This window comes from Ranitomeya variabilis, chromosome 2 (assembly GCF_051348905.1).
Source record: "Ranitomeya variabilis isolate aRanVar5 chromosome 2, aRanVar5.hap1, whole genome shotgun sequence".
NCBI classification, from domain to species: Eukaryota; Metazoa; Chordata; class Amphibia; order Anura; family Dendrobatidae; genus Ranitomeya; species Ranitomeya variabilis.
This window is the reverse complement of record NC_135233.1, coordinates 441938700-441963385: the sequence shown is the minus strand read 5'-3', so window position 1 is coordinate 441963385 and position 24686 is coordinate 441938700. Positions and strand designations below refer to the sequence as shown.

The following is a 24686-nucleotide window of genomic DNA, read 5'->3' as shown; positions in this document are numbered from 1 at the left end:
ATACGCCTCGAAATAAAGCACAGGTCGTATGTTGCGCCTCTTGTTCCCATTAAGCCGAGTTACAACTTTAAATAGATCCAATGGATGGGGGGGTGTTGTTTCTGGAAAAAGGCAGCCATGTTTTCCAATCCCATAGAAACCCTTTAAGGACATCTTTTCCAGACTTGCTTTCATTTCTAGACATCGATCAGAAGGGTCAAAATACTTGATCATTGACAGTATAGGAAAGTTTTTATGATCGAGAAACTTTCACAAGTGTTCTGAAAACTTTTACAACTTTTGCTTTTACCCATCGCCTGTGATCCGTTTACCTGCGAGAAATATCGCACAGATCGCTTGTCAAATATTCGGTTTTGTAGAATGAAGTCTCCCGTTCAGTAAGACTATGCAGGGTTAAATATTGATGGCGTCATTTCTACCTCACATCAGACCTCATTGCAGCCATAAACCGAGTTGTACAATTATTTTTTGTGGGGGAGGGGAGGGCTGCGAGGCCATTTTCTGGCCAGTTTTATGTGGACGCCATTTTTTATGGAGCGGATAACTGGCGCAATGACTTTATAGATGTAGGTGTCTCTTATATTTATTTGTTCTTGTGCCGCTGTTGCAATCATTTTGTTTGTGGGGAGAAAAAAGGGATTTCCAGGCTCTTGTCATGGCTGCCAAAAACAAACACGTTCCCACAGCATGGCCGAGAGTTACAACAAGCTCATTACGATTATCAGACTATAAAGCAGCGGTGGTGACGTGATAGCGCGGTGCGACACATTACACCACCCTGGTCTAATTCACTGGTCATTTTTGAATTTTGGCGCTTTTTTTTTTAGGAAAATTATTTTACTTTTATTCAAAGCTAAAAAAGGAGACATTGAAAACAATATTCATTGTAATGTGGAATATGAGGCTCAAACTTAGTAATACCTTGCTCAGGCCAGACATATTTATTGAAAAACAAGGTCACGTTCGCAAAGAGTGCCGAGCTGCCATTACATTGCATGTACTATTCTGCAATTTTGTAAAAATTTTTTATATATACGGTATATATATATATATATATATATATATATATATATATATCATACTAGATGGTGGCCCGATTCCAACGCATTGGGTATTCGAGAATATGTATATAGTTTATTTATGAAGATTTCAGAATAATGCACTGAATACACAGGAGTCAGCCGACCGGGCGCGACCAATTAGCGAAGCGTGGTTCAAATCCCGTGCTAATTCGCGGTCGGACTGTGTCTGTCGCTGATTGGTCGCGCCGGCCGCGACCAATCAGTGAAGCCATGGCCGGCTCCAGGTTTTTGAGGGCCCTGGGCGAAACAGTCTCACAGACCACGTAGCATAGAACACAGCCCACGTAGTGTATAGCACAGCTACGTAGTATATAACACAGCCACGTAGTATATAGCACAGCCACGTAGTATATTGCACAGCCACGTAGTATATAGCACAGCCACGTAGTACATAGCACAGCCACGCAGTATATAGCACAGCCACGTAGTATAAAGCACAGCCCACGTAGTATATAACACAGCCCACATAGTATATTGCACAGCCCACGTAGTATATTGCACAGCCATGTAGTATATTGCACAGCCACGTAGTATATAGCCACGTAGTATATTGCACAGCCACGTAGTATATAGCACAGCGACGTAGTATATAACACAGCCCACGCAGTATATTACACAGCCCACGCAGTAAATAACACAGCCCACACAGTATATAACACAGGCCACGTAGTATATAGCAATGTGGGCACCATATCCCTGTTAAAAAAATAATTAAAATAAAAAATAGTTATATACTCACCTTTCGGCGGCCCCCGGATCCAGCCCAGGCCTTTAGCGATGCTCCTCGCGACGCTCCGTTTCCAGTAATGCCTTGCGGCAATAACCCGTGATGATGTAGCGGTCTCGCGAGACCGCTACGTCATCTGGAGTCATTGCCGCGATGCATTCTTGGAACCGAAGCGTCGCGAGGAGCGGGAAAGGCTGCCGTGGACGCCGGAAGGTGAGAATATAATGATTTTTTTTAATTATTATTATTTTTAACATTATATGTTTTTACTAATGATGCTCCATAGGCAGCATCAATAGTAAAAAGTTGGTCACACTTACAGGGGTAATGGCAGTGTTAACGGACTGCGTTATACCGCGGTGTAATGCAGTCCGTTTAACGGTCTGCTAAAACGCTATGTGGGTGCTGAGTGGAGGGGAGTATGGAGGGGGCACTGAGTGGAGGGGAGTATGGAGGGGGCACTGAGTGGAGGGGAGTATGGAGGGGGCACTGAGTGGAGGGGAGTATGGAGGGGGCAATGACTGGAGGGGAGTAGGGAGGGGCCAATTTGCGGCTGGACTGTGCCTGTCGGCCGCGACCAATCAGCGACGCACAATTTCCGTGACAGAGATACAGACAGACAGACAAACAGACGGAAGTGAACCTTAGAATATTATATATATAGATATACTGTATATATTTTTTATTCCCTCACAGAAAATCAGCCACATGCATATTGACTATAATGGGTCCATAGCATGAACGGACTGAGAATACGTTCTTCTAATGTGCTACAAGTCAACTTTGGTTTTGGTCACGCTAGGAAAAATCTCCCGCAGGGAAATGGGATTGCAAAGTATTCCAACAAACAAGTTGGAAACGGTTTGGATTTTTGGTAACCTGCTTGTCGCGGTACCTAACGGGTCACAATGTGGCTGGAGTATAAAGACTAATCTCCGTGAACATATATCAGCATATTTTCATACTTGCGGTATGATTACAATTATTCGCCTGAAGGTGCTGGGGAGATATTTACTAAGAAAAATGAGCTAGAAATTACGTACCATAAAATGGGGCACACGTGCAAACCTGGTTCAAACAAGCGTGCCACCAATGACGTACGCCATTATTTCGGCATTGACTATTGGCACAGATATATGCAAACAATAATAATAATAATTTTTATTTATATAGTGCCAACATATTCAGCAGCACTTTACAATTAGCGGGGACATGTACAGACAATAAATTCAATACAAGTTAAGACAATTTAAACAGTGACATTAGGAGTGAGGTCCCTGCTCGCAAGCTTACAATCTACAAGGAAATGGGGGGACACATTAGGTGAAAAGTGCTTGTTATTTCAGGTCTGGCAATTATAATAAATAGGGATTTTCATATAAAGCTGCATGATCCGGTCATCAGCCCATGTGTTTAACTGCAATAGTCAAGTATCAAGTGCAGTTATCTTGTGCATGGAGGGTGTGGAGACAGATGAATAGTAGGGTGCAGATTCAGAATAATATTTGGAAGGAGGGAACAGGGCAAAGTTAGTTTACTGAGTAGTTGATGTGGTAGGCTTGTTTGAAGAGATGGGTTTTTAAAGCGCGCTTGAATAGGTCGTGTCAGGACTCTGAACATTTTTTACCTTTTGTGCATTACTGCCCTTTTCCAAGATGGCGTCCTTGGTCTCATGTGCACTGTGTCTTCCTGCTATAAAACTCCACCCCAGCCTTCAGTCTGTGCTAGAGTATTCTGCCTTGCATCCAGCTCCTGACCTCTGATTACTCCCTGGCTATACACCTGCTCCTGTGAACCTGTGTGGTGATCCTGCTACTCTGCTCTGAGTTCCTGCTGCATACACAAGTTTCCAGTAATCCTCCTTCATCTGCTGCTCGTGTTTACTTCCATCTGCATTTGCTGGACATGTAAGCTGTTGCTGCTTTGCAATAACCTGAGACTATTAACCAGGCCTTCCTGGTTGAGCTAAGATTTGATTTGGAACTGCCTTATAAGCATATCTATCTGTGTCTGGACTAAGACAAGGATTTATTTGTGCCAAGAATCCTCAAGAATAACTGTGCTTCATAGACTTTCTGCTTGATTGCATTTTCCTCTGATGTTTCCTATAGACTGCTAAGCTGCGTTTATTATTTGCACCAAGTGCTGTGGACTTGAGTTTCTCTCTGCACCTGTTTGAATCACCGTGTGATAATATAGACTTTACCACTTATAAAACTGTGTCCTGTAGTTGTCTTGTTCCACGCAAAGAGTCTCCTGAGTTATCCCCTATAATTATTACAGTCGGGGCTAGTTTTAGGGTTAGGGCTAGGTTTAGAGTTAGAGCTAGGGCTAGGTTTAGGGTTAAGCTTAAGATAGTGCAAAGGCTAATATTAAAAACAAAATCCATTAAAAACAAAAGAAAATAACAATGTGCAACTTTTTAGTTTTAAAATGTTATGTCTGATTTCAGCAAAAAGGAAAAAAACTAGTGGGTCAAAGGTTAAACTATAATTACATCAGTATTTCCTTGAAATACAATACATGAGCTTAAGGGGATAAGGGGATCGGTCCTGGACTTGTGGAATGGATTTAGGGAGTGAGGACAGATCATGGGTCAGGGAGCGTAAAATACTTGGTAACCCATGTTGTGCCCATGCGTCTCTCGGATCTTGCCATGTTGGAAAAATACCAGGAAATTGCTGTGGTCATGGCAATAAGCTGAGATTTCCGTGCAACTTTCATGTGCAGAGACCGTGCTGTGTTGAAGCGATCACACCCAAATCAAAGTCCGTCGCTCAATTAAATAGTTCTGGTTGCCCAGTAACAAAACATATCAGTATAGGGAGGGTGTGTGGAGCAGGCAGCGAGCCCCGGGCCGCCTCGTCTCCTCGCTCACATGACTAAAGGTAAACCAAGGCCGGAATGCAACCACCTGTTAACAATCCGACTCCTCTAGAAATTTCTACATGGTAATCCGGCATTTTTGGAGAGTTGGGCGATAACCAGTATGAGGTTACCTAGATTCCTAGTCAGGAATGATACCTGGCATTGAGCAAAAGCAAAGATAAACAAATATATATGTATATTTAATTCAGTGTCGCAGGGACAAAGAGGTTGCTGGATTATCAGATATTCCAGATTACTGGACAGGTCTAGAAAACCTGACACCAGGGGTTAATTATTAAATACTAGATGGTGGCCCGATTCTAACACATCGGGTATTCTAGAATATGCTATTGCCCAGCAACGTAGTATATTGCCCAGCCACATAGTATATTGCCCAGCCACATAGTATATTGCCCAGCCACATAGTATATTGCCCAGCCACGTAGTATATTGCCCAGCCAAATAGTATATTGCCCAGCCAAATAGTATATTGCCCAGCCACGTAGTATATTGCCCAGCCACATAGTATATTGCCCAGCCACGTAGTATATTGCCCAGCCACCTAATATATTGCCCAGCCACGTAGTATATTGCCCAGCCACATAGTATACAGCATATCCTTGTTAAAAAAAAGAATTAAAATAAAAAATAGTTACATACTCCGTTGGCGCCCAGATCAAAGCGGCCGGTCACCGATGCTCCTCGCGCCCTCCGGTCTGAAGAGTGAATTGAGAGACCGCTACGTCATCATCTCGTGAGATCGCAGCATGGACCGGTTACCGGAGCGTCGATCCGGGGGCCAACGGAGGGTGAGTATGTAACTATTTTTTATTTTTTTTAATTATTTTTAACATTAGATCGTTTTACTATTTATGCTGCATAGGCAGCATGAATAGTAAAAAGTTGGTCACACAGGGTTAGTAGCAGCATTAACCGAGTGCGTTACACCGCGGTCAACGCTGCCATTAACCCTGTGTGAGCGCTGACTGGAGGGGAGTACGGAGCGGGCACTGACTGCGCTGATTGGTCGTGTCTGTTTTGCCACGACCAATCAGCGACTTGGATTACATGACAGACAGAGGCCGCGACCAATGAATATCCGTTACAGAAAGACAGAAGGACAGATGGAAGTGACCCTTAAACAATTATATAGTAGATTCCAGATTATTGGACAGGTTTACAAAACCTGACGCCAGGGTTTACCGGACCTTCAGGAAGGCAAGTAAGCCCTCCGAAAAAAAATATTCACACAAAATCTGCTATGGACACTGTGTATTAGGCCCCAGTCACACATCCGTTTTTTCCATGTTTTCACATATAGACAGGTTCCTATTATAGTCTGGAGCTGTTCACTTGTCTGTGTTTTTCTTTTCATGGGTAGGGTTTTTATTTTTTGCATATGAGAAGCATGGCAGCCGGATAGCAAAAAGCAGCACAAAGACAAAAAATGGAGGAGAATGGTGGAAAAAACACATCTAGATAAGAAGCTCCTATGTAGATTCCTTTTCTTAGTCTTCGGTTACTAATCTCCTCACCGGCTTTGTTGATCATTGCTTGAAACAAGTGCCACATAGTTTAGAAATGATCAAATGCTTGGTTAATGTAGTTTTAACATTTCCAGATTATCAGATGCCAGATTAACAGACTTTCATTGTATTTTCGCATTTACATGAGATTTGTGCTGCATGGCTTCCGCCAGGTAAACATTTTGGCACTTAGTCTTTGTACATATTGATTTAGGATCGATTCTCGTTTTATAGGCCCGCTCACATGGACTGATACAAAAAGTTCGGGAACTGAAAATCGTTAATTTTTCTCTTCCCATATAGAATGCCGACAAAAAATTATTTTTATGTCTGCAATACGATCCAATCAGCCGCTGAATGAGCGATTTGCTTGCTCGTCTGGTTATATGACACTTATTGGGAATGTTTAGGTTGGGGGGTTTCCTTGCAGTAGAAATAGAAAAGGTGGTGGAGCTCGGTTCACACAAGGTCCTGCAAGGCTTAGGTCAAGTTTTCCAATACTATTGCATCAGACTGTATTAAAGCTTAAGGACAGCAGCCATGACTCCTACATAACCCTGGATGAGCAGTGCCCGGGACTCTTTGCTCGTCCTCGGTAGTGAAACTTGGCAGTGATCCATATTTTCTTACATCATACCGGTCATGAGTTGTATGCAGCTCAGTCCATCACACAGCCCTGCCCCATTGTGCAGCCGCGCCAGCTACAGGTTAACTCTTATATTCCCGGAGTCTACAGTTCCAAACAGTAACAGTTGGGTGTATCCATTTTGTAATGGTAATTGGTTCATCACACAATCCTCTATGTTCTGCAAGGACTGTTACATTGTAGCTGCCCAGTACAAGTTTCTGTAATTCGTTTGTTGATTGCAAACAAACAAAACTCTACATCAGGGATGGGGAACCTTTATTTCTGCCAAGGCTCATTTGGATAATTATACCATCAACTCGGAGGCTGAACAAAATTATCAACTTGAAAATGATCCTCATATTTAGTCAAACCTTTAACTCGCCCCTAATATAATGGCTGGAGCTTCTGGTGTGCCTGTGATGTTGGGCATTGATGTTGCTACTCAAAACTGGTTTTTCAAGTTTGTGGCAGTTTTGAGTAAAGTGGACTGTTTGCGATACGTTTTGTAAATAACTCGCATCAGTTATTTGTTTCGAACACAGATGTATATTATACTGCATGTCTCCTCAAAGTGGGAAATTCATCACTGCTCACATCACGTTTATTTAACTCAAGCAGTAGGAGGTCTGCAGTATACATCACATAGGAGATACCGAGACTGCTGTATATATATCACATAGGAGACTCTGGAACTGCAGCATATACATCACATAGGAGACACTGTAGCTGGTGCATATACAACACATAGGAGGCACTGAGACTGCTGTATATACATCACATAGGAGACAAAGGGTCTGCAGAATATAAATCACACAGGAGACAATGGGTTGGTGCATATATATCACATATAAGACACTGGGGCTGGTGCTTATACATTATACAGTAGACACTAGGGTGGTGCATATACATCACACAAGAGATACTGGTGTGGTGCATATACATTACACAATATACACTGGGGGTGCATATACATCACATAAGAGACACTGAGGTGGTGAATATACATTACACAGTAGACACTGGGAATGCATATACATTACATATGAGACATTAGGGGTGTATAGACATTATACAGTAGAAACTGGGGTGGTGTATATACATCACATAAAAGACACTAAGGTGATGAATATACATTGCACAGGAGAAACTGGGGGGTGCATATACATTACACAGTAGACACTGGGGGGTGCATATACATTACACAGTAGATACTGGGGGGGGTGCATATACATTACACAGTAGATACTGTGGGGGAGCATATACATCACATAAGAGACACTGGAGTGGTGCATGTACATCACATAACAGACACTGGGGCTGGAGCATATACATACTCAATACTGACGCTCAATTTTTTTCTGCTGTCATTCTTCTAGGTTTAGAGGTAATAACTGACTGCTGACATAAATATGGAAAAAAGCAAGCATAATATTTTTCCACTTCTAGAAAATATTTGTTTTGCAAGTGAGTGATGTAACTGAGTACAGTAACCGCTGTCAGTGTAACCTGCACTTCCTGCCACATGACATTGCAACGATACGTCAAGCCATAACCACGGCCGTATGGTCATCCCCACACCCACTATGATGATTTACGGCTACATCATCAGTTACGGGAGTAGGTTACATTAAGGTTCAGTTTACAAATCTTTTCTATACCTGCTGCATTCTTACTATATGACTTGGGATCGAAAACTGGAGACACAGCAAAACTTGCACTTGACATTTTAGATGCGACGCAACATGGGAATTTGCATAAATTTACCTGAGCATAAATTGATTCTGTCTCCAGGTATATGACGCCCTATCTGACGACAACATGGGGTCATGACACTTAATTGCTTGTCAATTTTGGGTAGTTTTCATTTCCTCAGGTACAAAATGAGCCGCGCAAATGTGAGCGTTATAGTCCTGGGAATTTAGGTTGTCTGTCGTTGCTTTATGCGTCCCTCAGGGAGGACAGAATAAGCATGTGACGACAGATTCAAGTTAAAAAGGACATATCAAAACCACAGCACTGACCCCATAACAAGCAATGTAATAATCCAATATCACCTAATAATTAGAAAAAAATCAGTAATCTAGAAAAGCCACAAATCAAATATCAACTACTGTGGTCGCCATATTTGCACTCTTTAATCTAGCTATTCATACAGTGATAAGAGTGCAAAAGTATTATAGCTATATTCTCATACATAGATTGTGGTATTATAATTTTTTTTTTAAATAAAGGGCCATATTATAGTAGTTATATTCTTATACATAGAGGCAGTATTATAGTAGTTATATTCTTGTACATGGGGCAGTATTACAGTAGTTATATTCTTGTACATAGAAGCAGTATTATAGTAGTTATATTCTTGTATATAGGGGCAGTATTATAGTAGATATATTCTTGTACATAGGAGCAGTATTATAGTAGTTATATTCTTATACATAGGGGCAGTATTATAGTAGTTATATTCTTGTTCATAGGAGAAGTATTATAGTAGTTATATACTTGTACATAGGCGCAGTATTATAGTAGTTATATTCTTGTACATAGGGGCAGTATTATAGTAGTTATATTCTTGTATATAGGGGCAGTATTATAGTGGTTATATTCTTGTATATAGGAGCAGTATTATAGTAGTTATATTCTTGTACATAGGGGGCAGTATTATAGTAGTTATATTCTTGTACATAGGGGCAGTATTATAGCAGATATATTCTTGTACATAGGGGCAGTATTATAGTAGTTATATTCTTGTACATAGGGGTAGAATTATAGTAGTTATATTCTTGTACATAGGGGCAGTATTATAGTAGTTTTATTCTTGTACATAGGGGCAGTATTATAGTAGTTATACTCTTGTACATAGGGGCAGTATTAGGCCGGAGACACACTGGTGCGAGAGACGGCCGAGTCTCGCTGGTTAAAAGCAAGCTGTGGCACCTGCATTCCGGAGCTGAGCGTGCAGCTCCATGTATTGCTATGGAGCCGCACGCTCCGCTCCGGAGTGCAGGTGCCACAGCTTGCTTTTAACCAGCGAGACTCGGCCGTCTCTCGCACCAGTGTGTCTCCGGCCTTATAGTAGTTATATTCTCTCTCTCACCACCACGGACTATGCACCAGACTTCAGCATAAAATACGTGACTGTCCTGTACAAATGCCGAACATGTATGATTGGGTGCATCCATCTCTAATTATACTCTCATTCGTAGTACCCTCATACATAATATTGCCATGATACACAAAGTGTGTTACTTATTAATAGATAATAAGAAATAAAAGAACAGTAAATATGTGATCTACATATGGGTCTGTGATATTAAGAAAGCAAGCGCCTTACAGGACACAATGAATTACTACTTGAAATGTTCTGTGTCAGCAAGTACATGAGTCATGTAAGAGGAATGGTACAAGGCAAATAAATTGTCTGCACTTCCTTCTGGGAAGAGAACCTGTTTTCATACTCAGTCTCTACATCTTCAAACCATGTACATTAAAAAACAACCAGAATAGGTCATTTCACTGGACTTTTAGACAATTGTTCTACAAATGTATCAAATCAAGAAGAAAAATTGTGCAATTCAGTAATAAATTGGAGTAAGAAGTGCAAAGTGATTGACAAGTACTATTTAAGTTAGCTGTTTACAATCAGTTGTAGAAGTAGAAATATAGTTCCCAGTAGAGATTAGATGAACATCGCCTACTGACAGGGAAGGTATTAGACAAAGTGGGGCCCTGAGCAAAAGTTTAAAATGAGGCCCTAAATGCTGACATATTGCACCATGACACTCAAACATTGTGGTTGCATTTACATGCTCTGAGTTCAGGTCTTCAATGAGTGTGATTGACAATATTAAAGTCGTTTGGCTCTTGTTTCTCGGACTCTTTACACCGGCTGAGGAAGAAGGATGGACATAGAACAATCACTAATAGATAATTCTATCTCCATGCATATCATGTTATCAGCAGTAGGACCGTGGAGTCGGTGTCCATTTTGGTGGAGTCGGTATCAAATGGACAGACTCTGACTCCTTAAATACAGTATATAATACATTGGGTGCAGGATGTGATGTATCATAATTTTTTTAATATTAATTTGGGAAGTTATGAAATGTCCCATAAATGTCTGTTCTGTTCCTGATCTAAGGATCTTGCTTTCAGTTGAGATGAATCTGTGCTACACTTAATGTACATGATCATTAGTGACTGGTGCTGTGGAGTCATAGATGAGATGAATCTGTGCTGCACTTTATATACATGCCCAGTAGTGGGGCAGGGCTGTGGAGTCGGAGTCAGAGAAGTTGAGGAGTCGGAGGTTTGACTTACTGACCTCACAGCTCTGATCAGCAGCATATCTGCAAATTACACCGGCGATGTGCTGCCGAGAACAATGATTTATGTTTCGCCATACACAATGCAATCACCCGATGAATGAGCAGCATTTTGCTCTTTTGCTGGACGATTGCCAACATGTTTATATATATGAACTCTTGTCTGTGCAGCCGGTATTTAAAAATTTGCATGACTCACATACAGTGTGTCATATACCGCCACACTGTGTCTATACCCAGCCATCTACATATACAAATAAGATATATTCAAGTTAGAATAGTGCAAAAAATTATATAAATAAACACACATACATATATGTATAGCACACACTTACACACACATTTACAGTTGTGCTCATAAGTTTACATACCCCGGCAGAATTTTTGCTTTCTTGGCCTTTTTTCAGAGAATATGAATGATAACACCAAAACTTTTTCTCCACTCATGGTTAGTGGTTGGGTGAAGCCATTTATTCTCACACTACTGTGTTCTCTCTCTTTAAATCATAATGACAACCCAAAACATCCAAATGACCCTGATCAAAAGTTTATATACTTTGGTGATTTTGGCCTGATAAAATGCACAGAAGTTGACGCAAAAATTCTGCTGAGGTATGTAAACTTTTGAGCACAACTGTACATGGCACACACTTATGAACACACGTACATGGCACACACACACGTATGTACATGGCACACACATGTACATGGCACACACTTATACACACACGTACATGGCACACACACATGTACATGGCACACACCAAAGGTCCTGACAGTCCCAGAGTACATGGCCTGTGGTAACATCACAGTAACATGGCAGGGGTTACATGATCGTGATGTCACTACAGGTCCTCAACCAGTCTCTACATCGGAAGCTATTATCAGGGAAGCTTCTGCTATAGACGCTGGGGGCCCCTAAGGCAGTGGGGGCCCTAGGCAGCTGCCTGATCTGCCTAACCCTGACGCCGGCCCTGCCTACTGATTTCAATGTCACTTGCCAGCCCTCTAATCTGCATACGGATGAGCTGTTGTGGCAAATAAGGATCGAGTGTTGGTAATTTCTCGTACATAGAAGTATTAGTCACATACTTACATATACTATTGGCAGTATAGTATTTATACTTTATAGGTGGTGGTATATTCTTCTTTGTTCTCATGGTAGATGAGGCACTGACCATTTCCCCATGACAATATCTATTCCCTTCTACTTATTGGTGAACCTGAAAGCTCATGCGCTTGGGCTAATCAGAAGAAATAGCTGTTGACAGAGTGAGAGTACAGTTGGCAGTTAAGATGTACCGCAACCTTAATGATATCACAATCTTTTCACAAAGACAGCGCCATTTTTCCAAAAGCACATTACATCACTTTTGTCGTGCATTTTTGATGATTAACATTCTCTATTGTTTGCCGAAGATATATTAAGTGAAAGAATGTAAATTATTTTTAGCTGCATTTAGTAAATCGATCGAATGGGAATGATGTTTTTCTGCCTAGAATTGTCTCCCTTGGGCCAGGATTAATATGGATAGACAGTGTCGTAGCGTTCCAATCTAGCACCGTTCTTTGCTCGATCACTTTTACTGTGGGCAATTCCTTCCTTGCTTATTGTTAGTTGACACCTTATGTACAGATGAGACGTCAGCACTTTTTTTTTCTTTGCGAACTATGGGTGGTGCACAGGTGAAAGAAAGTTCCCCAGGTGAAAAAAATGAATGTCTTAATAAGGTGAAATGTTGAGGTTTGTAAGAGGAAGTTGTGAACAAGCCTGTACTGATGTTCACTTTACCTTAATTGCTAAATGCCAAAGATACCTTTATTAGAAAATTATTAAAATTGTCATAGACAAACAACAAACCTTACAAACCTATAATTCATAAATTTAAAAACCAACACTTAGAACTATCGTTACCATATCCTACTTTGATGCACTTTCTTTATCTATTAGGGGTAATACCATATTCAATATTTTATATCCCCTTCCTACTTGGTGGCTGTTTGTACCCAAAATACTAGTCGGCTCTACTACCCCCGGGACTACCACATAGCCCACATTTATATATATAGGGATTTGCCGCTATGAAATGTACAAACAGGGAAAGGATAATGCCTATTAAAAGAGCTGTGCACTAATGATACCCAATTGTCAAACCACCACAGATTTGTTATTCTATCTATGGTTATGTAACACAATAGTCTAGTAATACCAGATAATGCTTAGATACCCGCAATAACTGAAATGGGGGTGTAGTATGTTGTAAGGGTACTAAAGACTAACCTTATCGCCTACAAGCAGGGTATGATTATGGCCGTATGCTGCATCCCCACATAGCGGTCTCCCCCTCGGCCTCCTGAGGAACTGATATCGGGGCAGGGAAACGCGTTGAGGCAGAACATGTTCATCTGAACACCAGATAAGACTTATGCATTTTATCATTATGAACTGGGTGGCTTATGTATGTATAGGGTAGGGTACAATCAAAGGAGGAGTTGTCTGTTGGTGTAATAGAAAGTACATGAGTATGATATTGACCTGCACTTGATAGATGGTTTTGAACCAAAAGATGCTGCAGGGCTTTGTCTGGCCATTGATCAACTAGAGGGGGACTGGGCATGACCTTGTGCAGCTACCTGATTGATCATTGTGGCATCAACTAATAATTGTCTATGTGCATTAATTGTATGTTTCTTTAAACACTCCACATACCTACCTGTATCAGTAATTGTCCCTACATTATCCCATACCCCTATAGGATATCCCCTTCTCTAGGACCCAATATTCCAGTGTGGGTTGGCTTATGGGCCAAGTCTATTAAAATAGGGCTACTGAGGGTGAGCCGACGTGACCGGGGGCGCCATTTGCGTGTTTTATTCAGGGGTGCCAACCTCCGCATGCTAGGCAGGGATAGGGGCAGTAGGGACTGATAAGGTTAGTCTTTAGTACCCTTACAACATACTACACCCCCATTTCAGTTATTGCGGGTATCTAAGCATTATCTGGTATTACTAGACTATTGTGTTACATAACCATAGATAGAATAACAAATCTGTGGTGGTTTGACAATTGGGTATCATTAGTGCACAGCTCTTTTAATAGGCATTATCCTTTCCCTGTTTGTACATTTCATAGCGGCAAATCCCTATATATATAAATGTGGGCTATGTGGTAGTCCCGGGGGTAGTAGAGCCGACTAGTATTTTGGGTACAAACAGCCACCAAGTAGGAAGGGGATATAAAATATTGAATATGGTATTACCCCTAATAGATAAAGAAAGTGCATCAAAGTAGGATATGGTAACGATAGTTCTAAGTGTTGGTTTTTAAATTTATGAATTATAGGTTTGTAAGGTTTGTTGTTTGTCTATGACAATTTTAATAATTTTCTAATAAAGGTATCTTTGGTAATAGTTGTTTTTTGGAATATTATGTTTTGATCACTACACCAACCCATTTGTTATTAGTATTCTTAATTGCTAAATGGAAAACAGTTTTCAACAAGTTTCCAATTACATTGAAAGGGAGATGATCAGTAGCCGTGATAGTTTTGACAATGGCAGTCAGACTCTCTAATGCCAATTTTCTAATTTAGTACAAATATTATGATTTCTTATGGATACAATAGGAATTAGTAGTTTGAACGTAACGTTTTTGACGCCTTAAGACACTATGTCACACCCCCCAGCCCGTGAAGTCTGTGTGAACATTGCCTTTAAGGGGCCATTACGTAAAATGATGTAATACATGGACTGATGGAGAATGGTTACAGTTGGGTGGTGGTTTCATAGTCTGAACTATGTTCTATTTTGCAACAGGTTTCATCTGCGTTACCAGCAAACCTACATAATGGGAACGTCCATAATAGAACTGTACGGGAGACAGAGTGCAATGGTCGTGATGATGAATATTGGCACAAAGGTCATTGCTGCAGGAGTTGTCCAGCAGGTAAGACTCACAGGAGTATAACATGATTTTATGTAATTAAACATTTCTCTCGGTTATATAAAGATCGGATGTGGTCTTATACTCAGATCAGATTGAAGAAGCGTTATTAGTGGAGTCCCACAATATATTGGGTCCTGATCCTTGCAATATATTTACCGGGATTGCACACTAACAGTTTTAGAAGATACTTAACTTGCTTTCAAATATCCAATTGATCAACTGCCTCTCTATTCATTCTCTATGGGGAGGTTGGAAAAAAAAGGAGCTCAGTCCCATAGAGAATGAATGGCACGGAGGTCCACTCCATTCTAAAGGGGGATATAAGTGTCACATTTTCAGATTGTTGCAGACCCCCTATCAATCGATAAGCTGTTACTCATCTTTTGGATAGGTGATAATTTGTCTTGACCAGACACCCCAGTCACCAGGTCAAAAGTGGTCAGTTTTTATTTTCATTTTATTCCCGAAGCTCCCCTGAGTGTTTGTTTTTTTTGAATGTTTATTTTAAATCTGCCATATGGTTCCAGATATATGTCCCTTTCGACTTAATGCTAATGGTCTTTTATGGTCTGTACCAAAGGAGTGTGGCTTGCAATAAAATAATGCAGAGCAGCATAAAGACACGCCCCTGAGGATCCTGTGAGCCACGCACCCTTGGTAAAGACCCTAAAATTTAGCACTACATAAAAAGGCAAATGGCAGAATGTAAATAAATATTCAGGGGAGCAGCGGAAATAAAATGCAAGCAAAATCTGACTACTTTTGACCTGTGACACTGCTCTTTTAAATGCATGGAAATAAATACAATATATAGAAAAGGGGTCCAGATTGTGAGACACAATTGGCTTCAATGGTGCAGTGCTAGAAAAAAAAACACCAGGAGTCATTCATTAAAGTGATCCTAAAGAATTGGGTAGTAGGTCACTGTCCAAACCAAGCTGCAGGCACTCTGTGCACTGTGGCGGGGCCAAATGTTTAAATGCACGTTCCCACCTGCCTGTTATCTCTCTAACTCCACCCCTTCTTCTTTGATTGACAGCTCTGGCTTCATAGAGCCAGGGAAGGGCAGAGGTGGGAAGCTGAACTGATTGGTCCACCATGATGCACCGAGCGCCCGTGCTTGGTTTGAACATTCATTCCTTGCAAAGTTCTGTGAAACTCATTTAACCTTACATTTGGTAATCCAGAAAGTCTAATAATCCGGCACTTTATTTTCATCCTAAAGGTTCTCTAATATAAAAGGCTCCCTTATAGTCGTACTGTCCGATAATCCAGAATATTTCACAATCTGACACCTATTTGATTGCATTGATACCAGATTTAAAGGAATTTTTACAGTAGCCATGTTCACGAGGAGTAATCTGATCATTCATTATGTCTCGTGCCAGGAACGCACGTCTCTGCGCATTGCACTGTGAACCACGCCCGTGGAGTATGTGAAGCCTGCACTCGGGGAGAAGACTATACTGCCGCCCCCAATGGACTTGATGCCTGCTTATCTTGTCACACCTGTAAAGACGGTAATGCAAAAAGATGACGTTTTATAACCTGAGCGTATCAACCCCATAAGGACGCAGACTGTTTTCTTTTTTGTAATTTTCTATGTTTTTTTCACTCTTTTTTTTCCAAGAGTCGCAACTTTTTTTATTATTTTTTTTTTTTCACTTTTCTAGTGTATTTTTTTAGTTCTCATTGCTGGCTCACCTGTACTATATACTGCAACATTCCAGTATGTTGTGTATACCACTTGTCACCTATGAAGCCTAGACTGAGGGCGCTCCATATACCAGCACCCAACGGGTGACCAACATGTACATCAGGAAGGAGTTTTAGTCAATGGACTGTCTGTGTACATGTGCACAAGTGCATGGATGAATGCTACATTTTGTATGGACACCCTACAACTTCACAAAAGACATTGTCTAGCGAGTCCCTACACTGACATTACAAAAGAATCACAGAAAATGGGATCAGATCTGTCTGCTCAAATTCCAAGAAAGCCTATAAAACAATCCCGCACTGTCAGAACGCCCGGAAAACACCCACATAGAGGTCGCCCTACTGTACAGACGCCATGCTCTTTATTGTAGAGCATAGAAGGCATTGTACTTTATGTGTCTGGACAATTTTGGCATTATTATTGGCTGAATTGCTGACCATCTAAACCCCATGTTCTTATTTTGCCTGAATCAGTGGATATGCATTGACCTTTCCCCAGCTCTCCCTGGCTCCTGAATGTTTCTGTTTATTGCATTGAATTTCCATGGTATGCATTGACCTTTCCCCAGCTCTCCCTGGCTCCTGAATGTTTCTGTTTATTGCATTGAATTTCCATGGTATGCACTGACCTTTCCCCAGCTCTCCCTGGCTCCTGAATGTTTCTGTTTATTGCATTGAATTTCCATGGTATGCATTGACCTTTCCCCAGCTCTCCCTGGCTCCTGAATGTTTCTGTTTATTGCATTGAATTTCCATGGTATGCACTGACCTTTCCCCAGCTCTCCCTGGCTCCTGAATGTTTCTGTTTATTGCATTGAATTTCCATGGTATGCATTGACCTTTCCCCAGCTCTCCCTGGCTCCTGAATGTTTCTGTTTATTGCATTGAATTTCCATGGTATGCATTGACCTTTCCCCAGCTCTCCCTGGCTCCTGAATGTTTCTGTTTATTGCATTGAATTTCCATGGTATGCATTGACCTTTCCCCAGCTCTCCCTGGCTCCTGAATGTTTCTGTTTATTGCATTGAATTTCCATGGTATGCATTGACCTTTCCCCAGCTCTCCCTGGCTCCTGAATGTCTCTGTATATTGCATTGAATTTTCTATGCCTTCCCTGGATCTGAGTGTCTTGGTGCAGCACATATAATCCTTTTTAGTATGCTTTCTTACCTATCAGCCTGTTTCCATGACCTGTTCCATATATCTCATTGTGTTATTCTGGCATCTCTCTGAGTGGTCACTCCAACCCCTCCCTCTCTTTATGACCTCTGCTTAACTCGCTACATCTGGTCTCCCATACCCAGCCACCTCCTCATTCACACCTGAATGCCCTTAACTGGGGATATATTCACATGCAGGCATCTGCTACATTTCATCTTTTATCTTCCATCTTTTAAATTACATCTTTTTAATTATGAATTTGAATTGGACTGGAATTGACTGGAAGGTAACAGAACACCAACCTCTACAATGTTTCGGTTTCTTTTCTCATTCACCCCCATACTACTTTCCTTCTTACAATCTCCTGCCTGCAATCCCTCCACCTTGTAAGGAACTAGTCATTTCTTCCTCCATCCTCCCCAGCCATCTCACCTTATCCTCAGAACTGTTCCTCCACATACAATCCTTTTTCTCCAGACACACACGGCCACATCATGTCCTATCCTGCTCCCACCTTCTAACGCTCTGTCTGCTACTCCTCATTGCCGGTGATGTATCCCCAAATCCCGGCCCACCTCAACACATCCCCACGCTCATTTCTAACCCCCTACCTCGATCCTCCGCACGTTTTCCCAACCATGACAACCTCATACCCATTCATCCAGCCCCCACTCCCCCGGTCCCCTTACCTGGAGCACTATGGAACGCACGCTCCGTCTGCAACAAACTGCCATTTATCCATGACCTCTTCATCACCAACAAACTCTCCTTCCTTGGCATCACGGAAACCTGGCTCACCCCCTCTGACTCAGCCTCTCCAGCTGCGCTTTCCTACGGCGGTCTCCACCTCTCTCACACCTCTCGCTCCACCAACAAACATGGTGGAGGGGTTGGCTTGCTCCTGTCTGACACCTGCTCCTTCGCTCCAATCCCGCTACCACCCTCCGCTACTCTTCCCTCATTTGAGGTGCACTCCATCCGCATCTATTCCCCCTCCAACCTCCAGCTGGCTGTCATCTACCGCCCCCCAGAACTAGCCATCTCCACCTTTCTCGACCACTTCACCACATGGCTACTTCATTTCCTCTCTGTTGACATCCCCACTATCATCATGGGCGATTTCAACATCCCGATTGACACTTCCACCTCAGCTGCCTCTAAACTTTTATCACTGACTGCCTCCTTTGGCCTCACTCAATGGTCCTCTGAGGCCACTCACAAAGATGGCCACATGCTGGACCTCGTCTTCACCCGCCTCTGCTCCCTTACTAATCTAACTAACTCACCCCTCCCCCTGTCTGACCACAACCTACTGACATTCTCTTCCCTCTCCTCTCCTAGTGTGCAACCCCCACTCCACGAACTCCCTCGCAGAAATCTCAAACATCTCAACTTACAATCACTCTCTGAGTCCCTTCTCCCTCTTACCGACATAGCCTCCCTTCATGACACAAATGCTGCTGCTGCTTTTTATAACGCCACAATAACAGCAACACTCAATTCGGCCGCCCCGCTCATGCATAGCAAAACTCGTACAGTCAACAGGCAGCCCTGGCTGACCAGCCTGACTAAAGAACTGAGACGGGCTTCCAGGATCGCTGAGCGAAGATGGAAGCGATCCCGCTCTGCTGACCACTTCACCGCATACAAGCAGTCCCTCGCCAGCTTCAAGTCCGCGTTCACTGCCGCAAAACAAACTTACTTCTCATCTCTCATATCCTCCCTGTCTCACAACCCTAAACAGCTTTTCAACACTTTCAATTCTCTACTCCGTCCCCCTGCACCCCCTCCCTCCCCTCTCATTTCTGCTGAAGACTTTGCCTCTTTCTTTAAACAGAAGATCGATACGATCAGAGAAAGCTTTGGCCCACAGCGCCCACTGCCCCTCTTAGCTGCTCACCCCTGCTCCTCCAAAACCAGCTTCTCCACCATGACAGAAGATCAGCTCTCCACCCTCCTGTCGAGCTCACACCTCACCACCTGCACACTCGACCCGCTCCCATCTCACCTCATCCCTAACCTTTCCACGGTCTTCATCCCAACCCTAACGCACCTCTTCAACCTCTCACTCACAACAGGTGTCTTCCCATCATCCTTCAAACACGCCAAGATCACACCCATCCTCAAAAAGCCCTCCCTCGACCCATCCTCTGTGTCTAGCTATCGCCCGATATCTCTTCTTCCTTATGCCTCCAAATTGCTGGAGCAACACATCCATCTTGAACTGTCCTCTCACCTCTCCTCCTGCTCCCTCTTTGATCGATTACAATCTGGCTTCCGTTCCCATCACTCAACTGAAACTGCCCTAACTAAAGTCACCAATGACCTACTAACTGCCAGGAACAAGCGACACTACTCTGTCCTCCTTCTCCTGGACCTGTCTTCTGCCTTTGACACTGTGGACCACTCCCTTCTGCTACAAATCCTCTCATCTCTTGGCATCACAGACTTGGCCCTTTCCTGGATCTCATCATATCTGACAGATCGGACATTCAGTGTCTCCCTCCGCCACACCACCTCCTCACCTCGCCCCTTGCCAGTCGGTGTTCCTCAAGGCTCTGTTCTAGGACCCCTACTCTTCTCCATCTACACCTTCGGTCTGGGACAGCTCATAGAATCCCACGGTATGCAGTACCATCTCTATGCTGATGACACGCAGATCTACCTATCCGGACCTGACCTCACCTCCTTACTTACCAAAATCCCGCACTGTCTGTCTGCTATTTCAGCCTTCTTTTCTGCTCGCTTTCTACAACTGAACATGGACAAAACAGAATTCATCATCTTTCCCCCATCTCACTCTACCCCTCCACCAGACCTATCCATCAATGTCAATGGCTGCTCACTTTCCCCAGTCCCACACGCCCGGTGCCTCGGGGTGATCCTCGACTCTGCCCTCTCTTTCAAGCCACATATCCAAGCCCTTGCCTCCTCCTGCCGCCTCAAACTCAAAAACATCTCCCGGATCCGCGCATTCCTTGACCGTGACACCACAAAAACACTAGTGCATGCCCTTATCATCTCCCGCCTCGACTACTGCAACCTCCTACTCTCTGGACTCCCCTCTAGCACTCTGGCACCACTCCAATCCATCCTACACTCTGCTGCTCGACTAATCTACCTGTCTCCCCGCTATTCCCCAGCCTCTCCCCTATGCCAAGCCCTTCACTGGCTTCCTATTGCCCAGAGACTCCAGTTCAAAACCCTCACAATGACCTACAAAGCCATCCACAACCTATCTCCTCCATACATCTGTGACATGATCTCCCGGTACCTACCAACACGCAACCTCCGATCCTCTCAAGACCTCCTTCTCTACTCCCCTCTCATCTCTTCTTCCCACAACCGCATCCAAGACTTCTCCCGTGCTTCCCCCATACTCTGGAACTCTCTACCCCAGCACATCAGACTCTCGCCTACCATAGAAACTTTCAAAAAGAACCTGAAGACTCACCTCTTCCGACAGGCCTACATCCTGAACCTACTGATCCTGAACCTACTGAACCGCCTGAACCGCCGCACAACCAGCTCTGCCCTCTCCTAGTGTATCATCACCCATGCCCTGCAGATTGTGAGCCCTCGCGGGCAGGGTCCTCCCTCCTTATGTACCCGTGTGCCTTGTTTTTTTTTGCTCATGTCTAATGTATTTGTCTATATTTGCCCGTATTTCACATGTAAAGCGCCATGGAATAAATGGCGCTATAAAAATGAATAATAATAATAATAATAAATTCATAAAATATCACAGTGATGATTTACTAATATAGGTGCAAAAATCAAGGATAGCACTCATATGCAAAAAAACCTGACGTCTGAATGAGCCCTAAAATCGGGTTCAAACGAGCGTAAAAAGTATCCGATTTTCACCCAGAAAGTTCGGATGATTTTTGTCTTTCATCTGTGTGCCATCCATTTTTTTTTTTTTTTACAACAGCAGCTCTTAATAATTTACAAGACTGTATACAGATTCTTGTGTTAAAGAATTGCAATGTATCCATAAAGATCGGTTGCTAATATGCATGCTGCTGGGAATTGATGTACTGTATTTGGCAGTTTGTGCTGCAGAGCTGCCCTTCCCATTGTAACTTGGGACAGGAATTTACAATCATGGGCAGTCACATTAAATATTATTGAACACTTGTTGTGGTCAACCGGCCATTCAACAGATTTCCAAGTATGCACAAGCACGATCTTCACTATATTAGCTCAGAAAAAGGGCTGGTTCTGCTTCTAGGTGTTGAAGGGTATTTGGGTGACATAGGTCCAGTGTCTACTCAAGAATGTTCCTGAGACTAAGTCTAGATGCTGAAAAGGCATTTGACCGTCTCAACTGATCTTTTATATTTGAGACTTTAAAGGATTTTGGCTTTTCGGACCCTTTTCTAGGAGCTATAAGAGTACTATACAGCACCTCTTCTGCCTCAATCAGGCTTACTTTTCACATGTCCCCCACATTTAAATACACTATGGGACCCGGCAGGGATGCCCTCTTTCACCCCTATTATATGTTTTATGCATCGAGTCGTTATCGGCAATGATTAGGCAAAACCCGAACATCACGGGAATACAAGTTCGCGATAAGATGTTTAAGATATCCCTATTTGCGGATGATGTCCTTTTAACCCTGTCTAATCTCCACGTTACGCTACCTAATCTGTTAGATGTTCTTAATAAATATGCCGATTTTTCGGGATATAAGTTGAACACTTGTAAAACAGAAGCCCTCCCATTGAACATGCCCTCCCATTGAACATCCCCTCTCAAATGCTTGACCATTTTAAATTGAATTTTAAATTCAGATGGAAAGTTGATGATATTAAATACATAGGGGTTAAAGTGTCCTCCTCCTATGGTAATTTATATGGCTGCAACTTCCCCCCTGTTCTGATTGAGTTGAAGAGATTGCTAGACAAATGGAAGTCGCTCCCGCTTTCATTACTAGGTTGGATTTCTTCGGTCAAGATGTTGCTTCTTCCTAAATGGCTTTATTATTTTGAGACCTTGCCGGTCAGGTTTCCCATGAATGAGCTCAAATCTCTCCAGGCCGCCATATTGAGGTTCCTCTAGAGGGATGGTCGTCACAGGATTTCTAGGCGTGTCCTCGTTTCCCCTAAGTCTTTGAGAGGATTATCGTTCCCAGATATTATTAAATACTATTGGGCGGCTCATCTTCGTAGAATACCTTCATGGGCCTCGTTCAGGGCATTCAATAAATGGACTGAGATAGAGAAACTTTGGGTAGCTCCAATCCATCCAAATTCTTTATTATGGCTGAGGAGACCTGTGGTGGTTCCGGAACCCTTTTTGGGTCCCATACGATTCACAAGGGAAATCTGGCTTTCATGTATGAAGAAGTTTGGCCTGGCTTCTCCAAACTCGCCTATGCTTTCATTCATACTTCAACCTCTGATTCCAAGTAGTTTAGAGCATGTAATGGCTTATCCTTGGTCCTCTGAGTGCCTGTTTAGATTTGCGGATATGGTAGACGGGGACACACTTGGGCTTCTTCCATTTGACGAGGTTAAATCTCGATTCTCCATTTCTAACAAAGAATTCTACCAGCACCTGCAGATTAGACACTTTGCCCTTTCCCTCTTTGGCTCCTCGGGGTTCTCCTTGCCAACAGACTTTGAAAGGATTTGCTGGGGAAGGCCGACGACCAAGGGGCTGATTTCGGATATTTATAAAATTCTTTCTATCCCTCGAGATGTTTGTCACCCAAAACACCCCTATATGAGCATCGGGGTATCTATACTGGGAAAAGAACTTTCGCCTCAAACTTGGCACCTTATATGGGATAGGGCAGCCAAGTCATCACTTTGCACCCTTTACAAGGAGAACCAGTATAAGATCCTAATGTTCTGGTATCATACCCCAGATCTGTTACACAGAATGAATCCCGTAATTTCAGATCTGTGTTTTGGCTTTGGTCTGGAGGTTGGTACGCTGTATCATATAATCTGGACGTGCTCGAGGATTCTGAGTTTCTGGAGGGAAGTGGGTAAGCTGATAGCTAAGGTTCTTTATGCCGAGGTGGGTCTGGACCCGTCTATTTATCTTCTAAACCTTCCCCTTAGAGGGATGGGGAAAAGGTCAGCTAAACTGCTCTTACACATTCTTACCGTGGCTAGATGTCTGATCGCCCTTAACTGGAAGCAGGTGGCTCCTCCGCCTTTCCTCCATCTCCTTCATAGAATTAATGATATTCGTAGAATGGAGTGCATATGACTGCGATTCTAAATGCTACGGTGAAAAACTTTGAATCAGCCTGGGCTCCCTAGGACTACTTCTGGGCACAGAACCAATTTAGATCAATATTAACTCTGAACTTTCCCCCCGGGTTTGGGCTCTTTCCCTTCCCCTTCCTTCCCTTTGGTGTATGTCTTGTCTTTTTATTTGCCCATTCCTGTGATACATGTTAGTTTACTAGTTGATGTTTTTTTTTCAATGGGTGGGTTAAAGACACTTTGTTGATCTACCCATCCCTTTTGTACTGTACTATATAAGTTCTCTTTGACTTTCCTAGAATTGTCAATACTTTAATAAAAATTTACAGTAAAAAATAGAATGTTCCTGAGCTACGTTTCCCTAACAAAACTCATCACCTCATTGTTCTCCAAGGATTTGATCATATATTATATAATTTATTAAAAGCACAAAATGAAGACAGTTGGAGCAACCATTCGAGAGGGTGGAATGTATTATCC

General features: G+C 42.7%; 1 protein-coding gene across 2 annotated transcripts in view; it reads left to right on the top strand.

Moving 5' to 3' along the window:
• The window catches only part of LOC143806506 (uncharacterized), a 48105-nt gene that overhangs the window by 809 nt on the left and 22610 nt on the right, over window positions 1-24686 (top strand). For both annotated transcript variants that reach the window (XM_077287119.1, XM_077287118.1), the window contains exons 2-3: window positions 14970-15099; window positions 16488-16619. In XM_077287119.1, the coding sequence (XP_077143234.1) occupies window positions 14970-15099; window positions 16488-16619 (262 nt within the window). The remainder of the gene's footprint in view (window positions 1-14969; window positions 15100-16487; window positions 16620-24686) is intronic.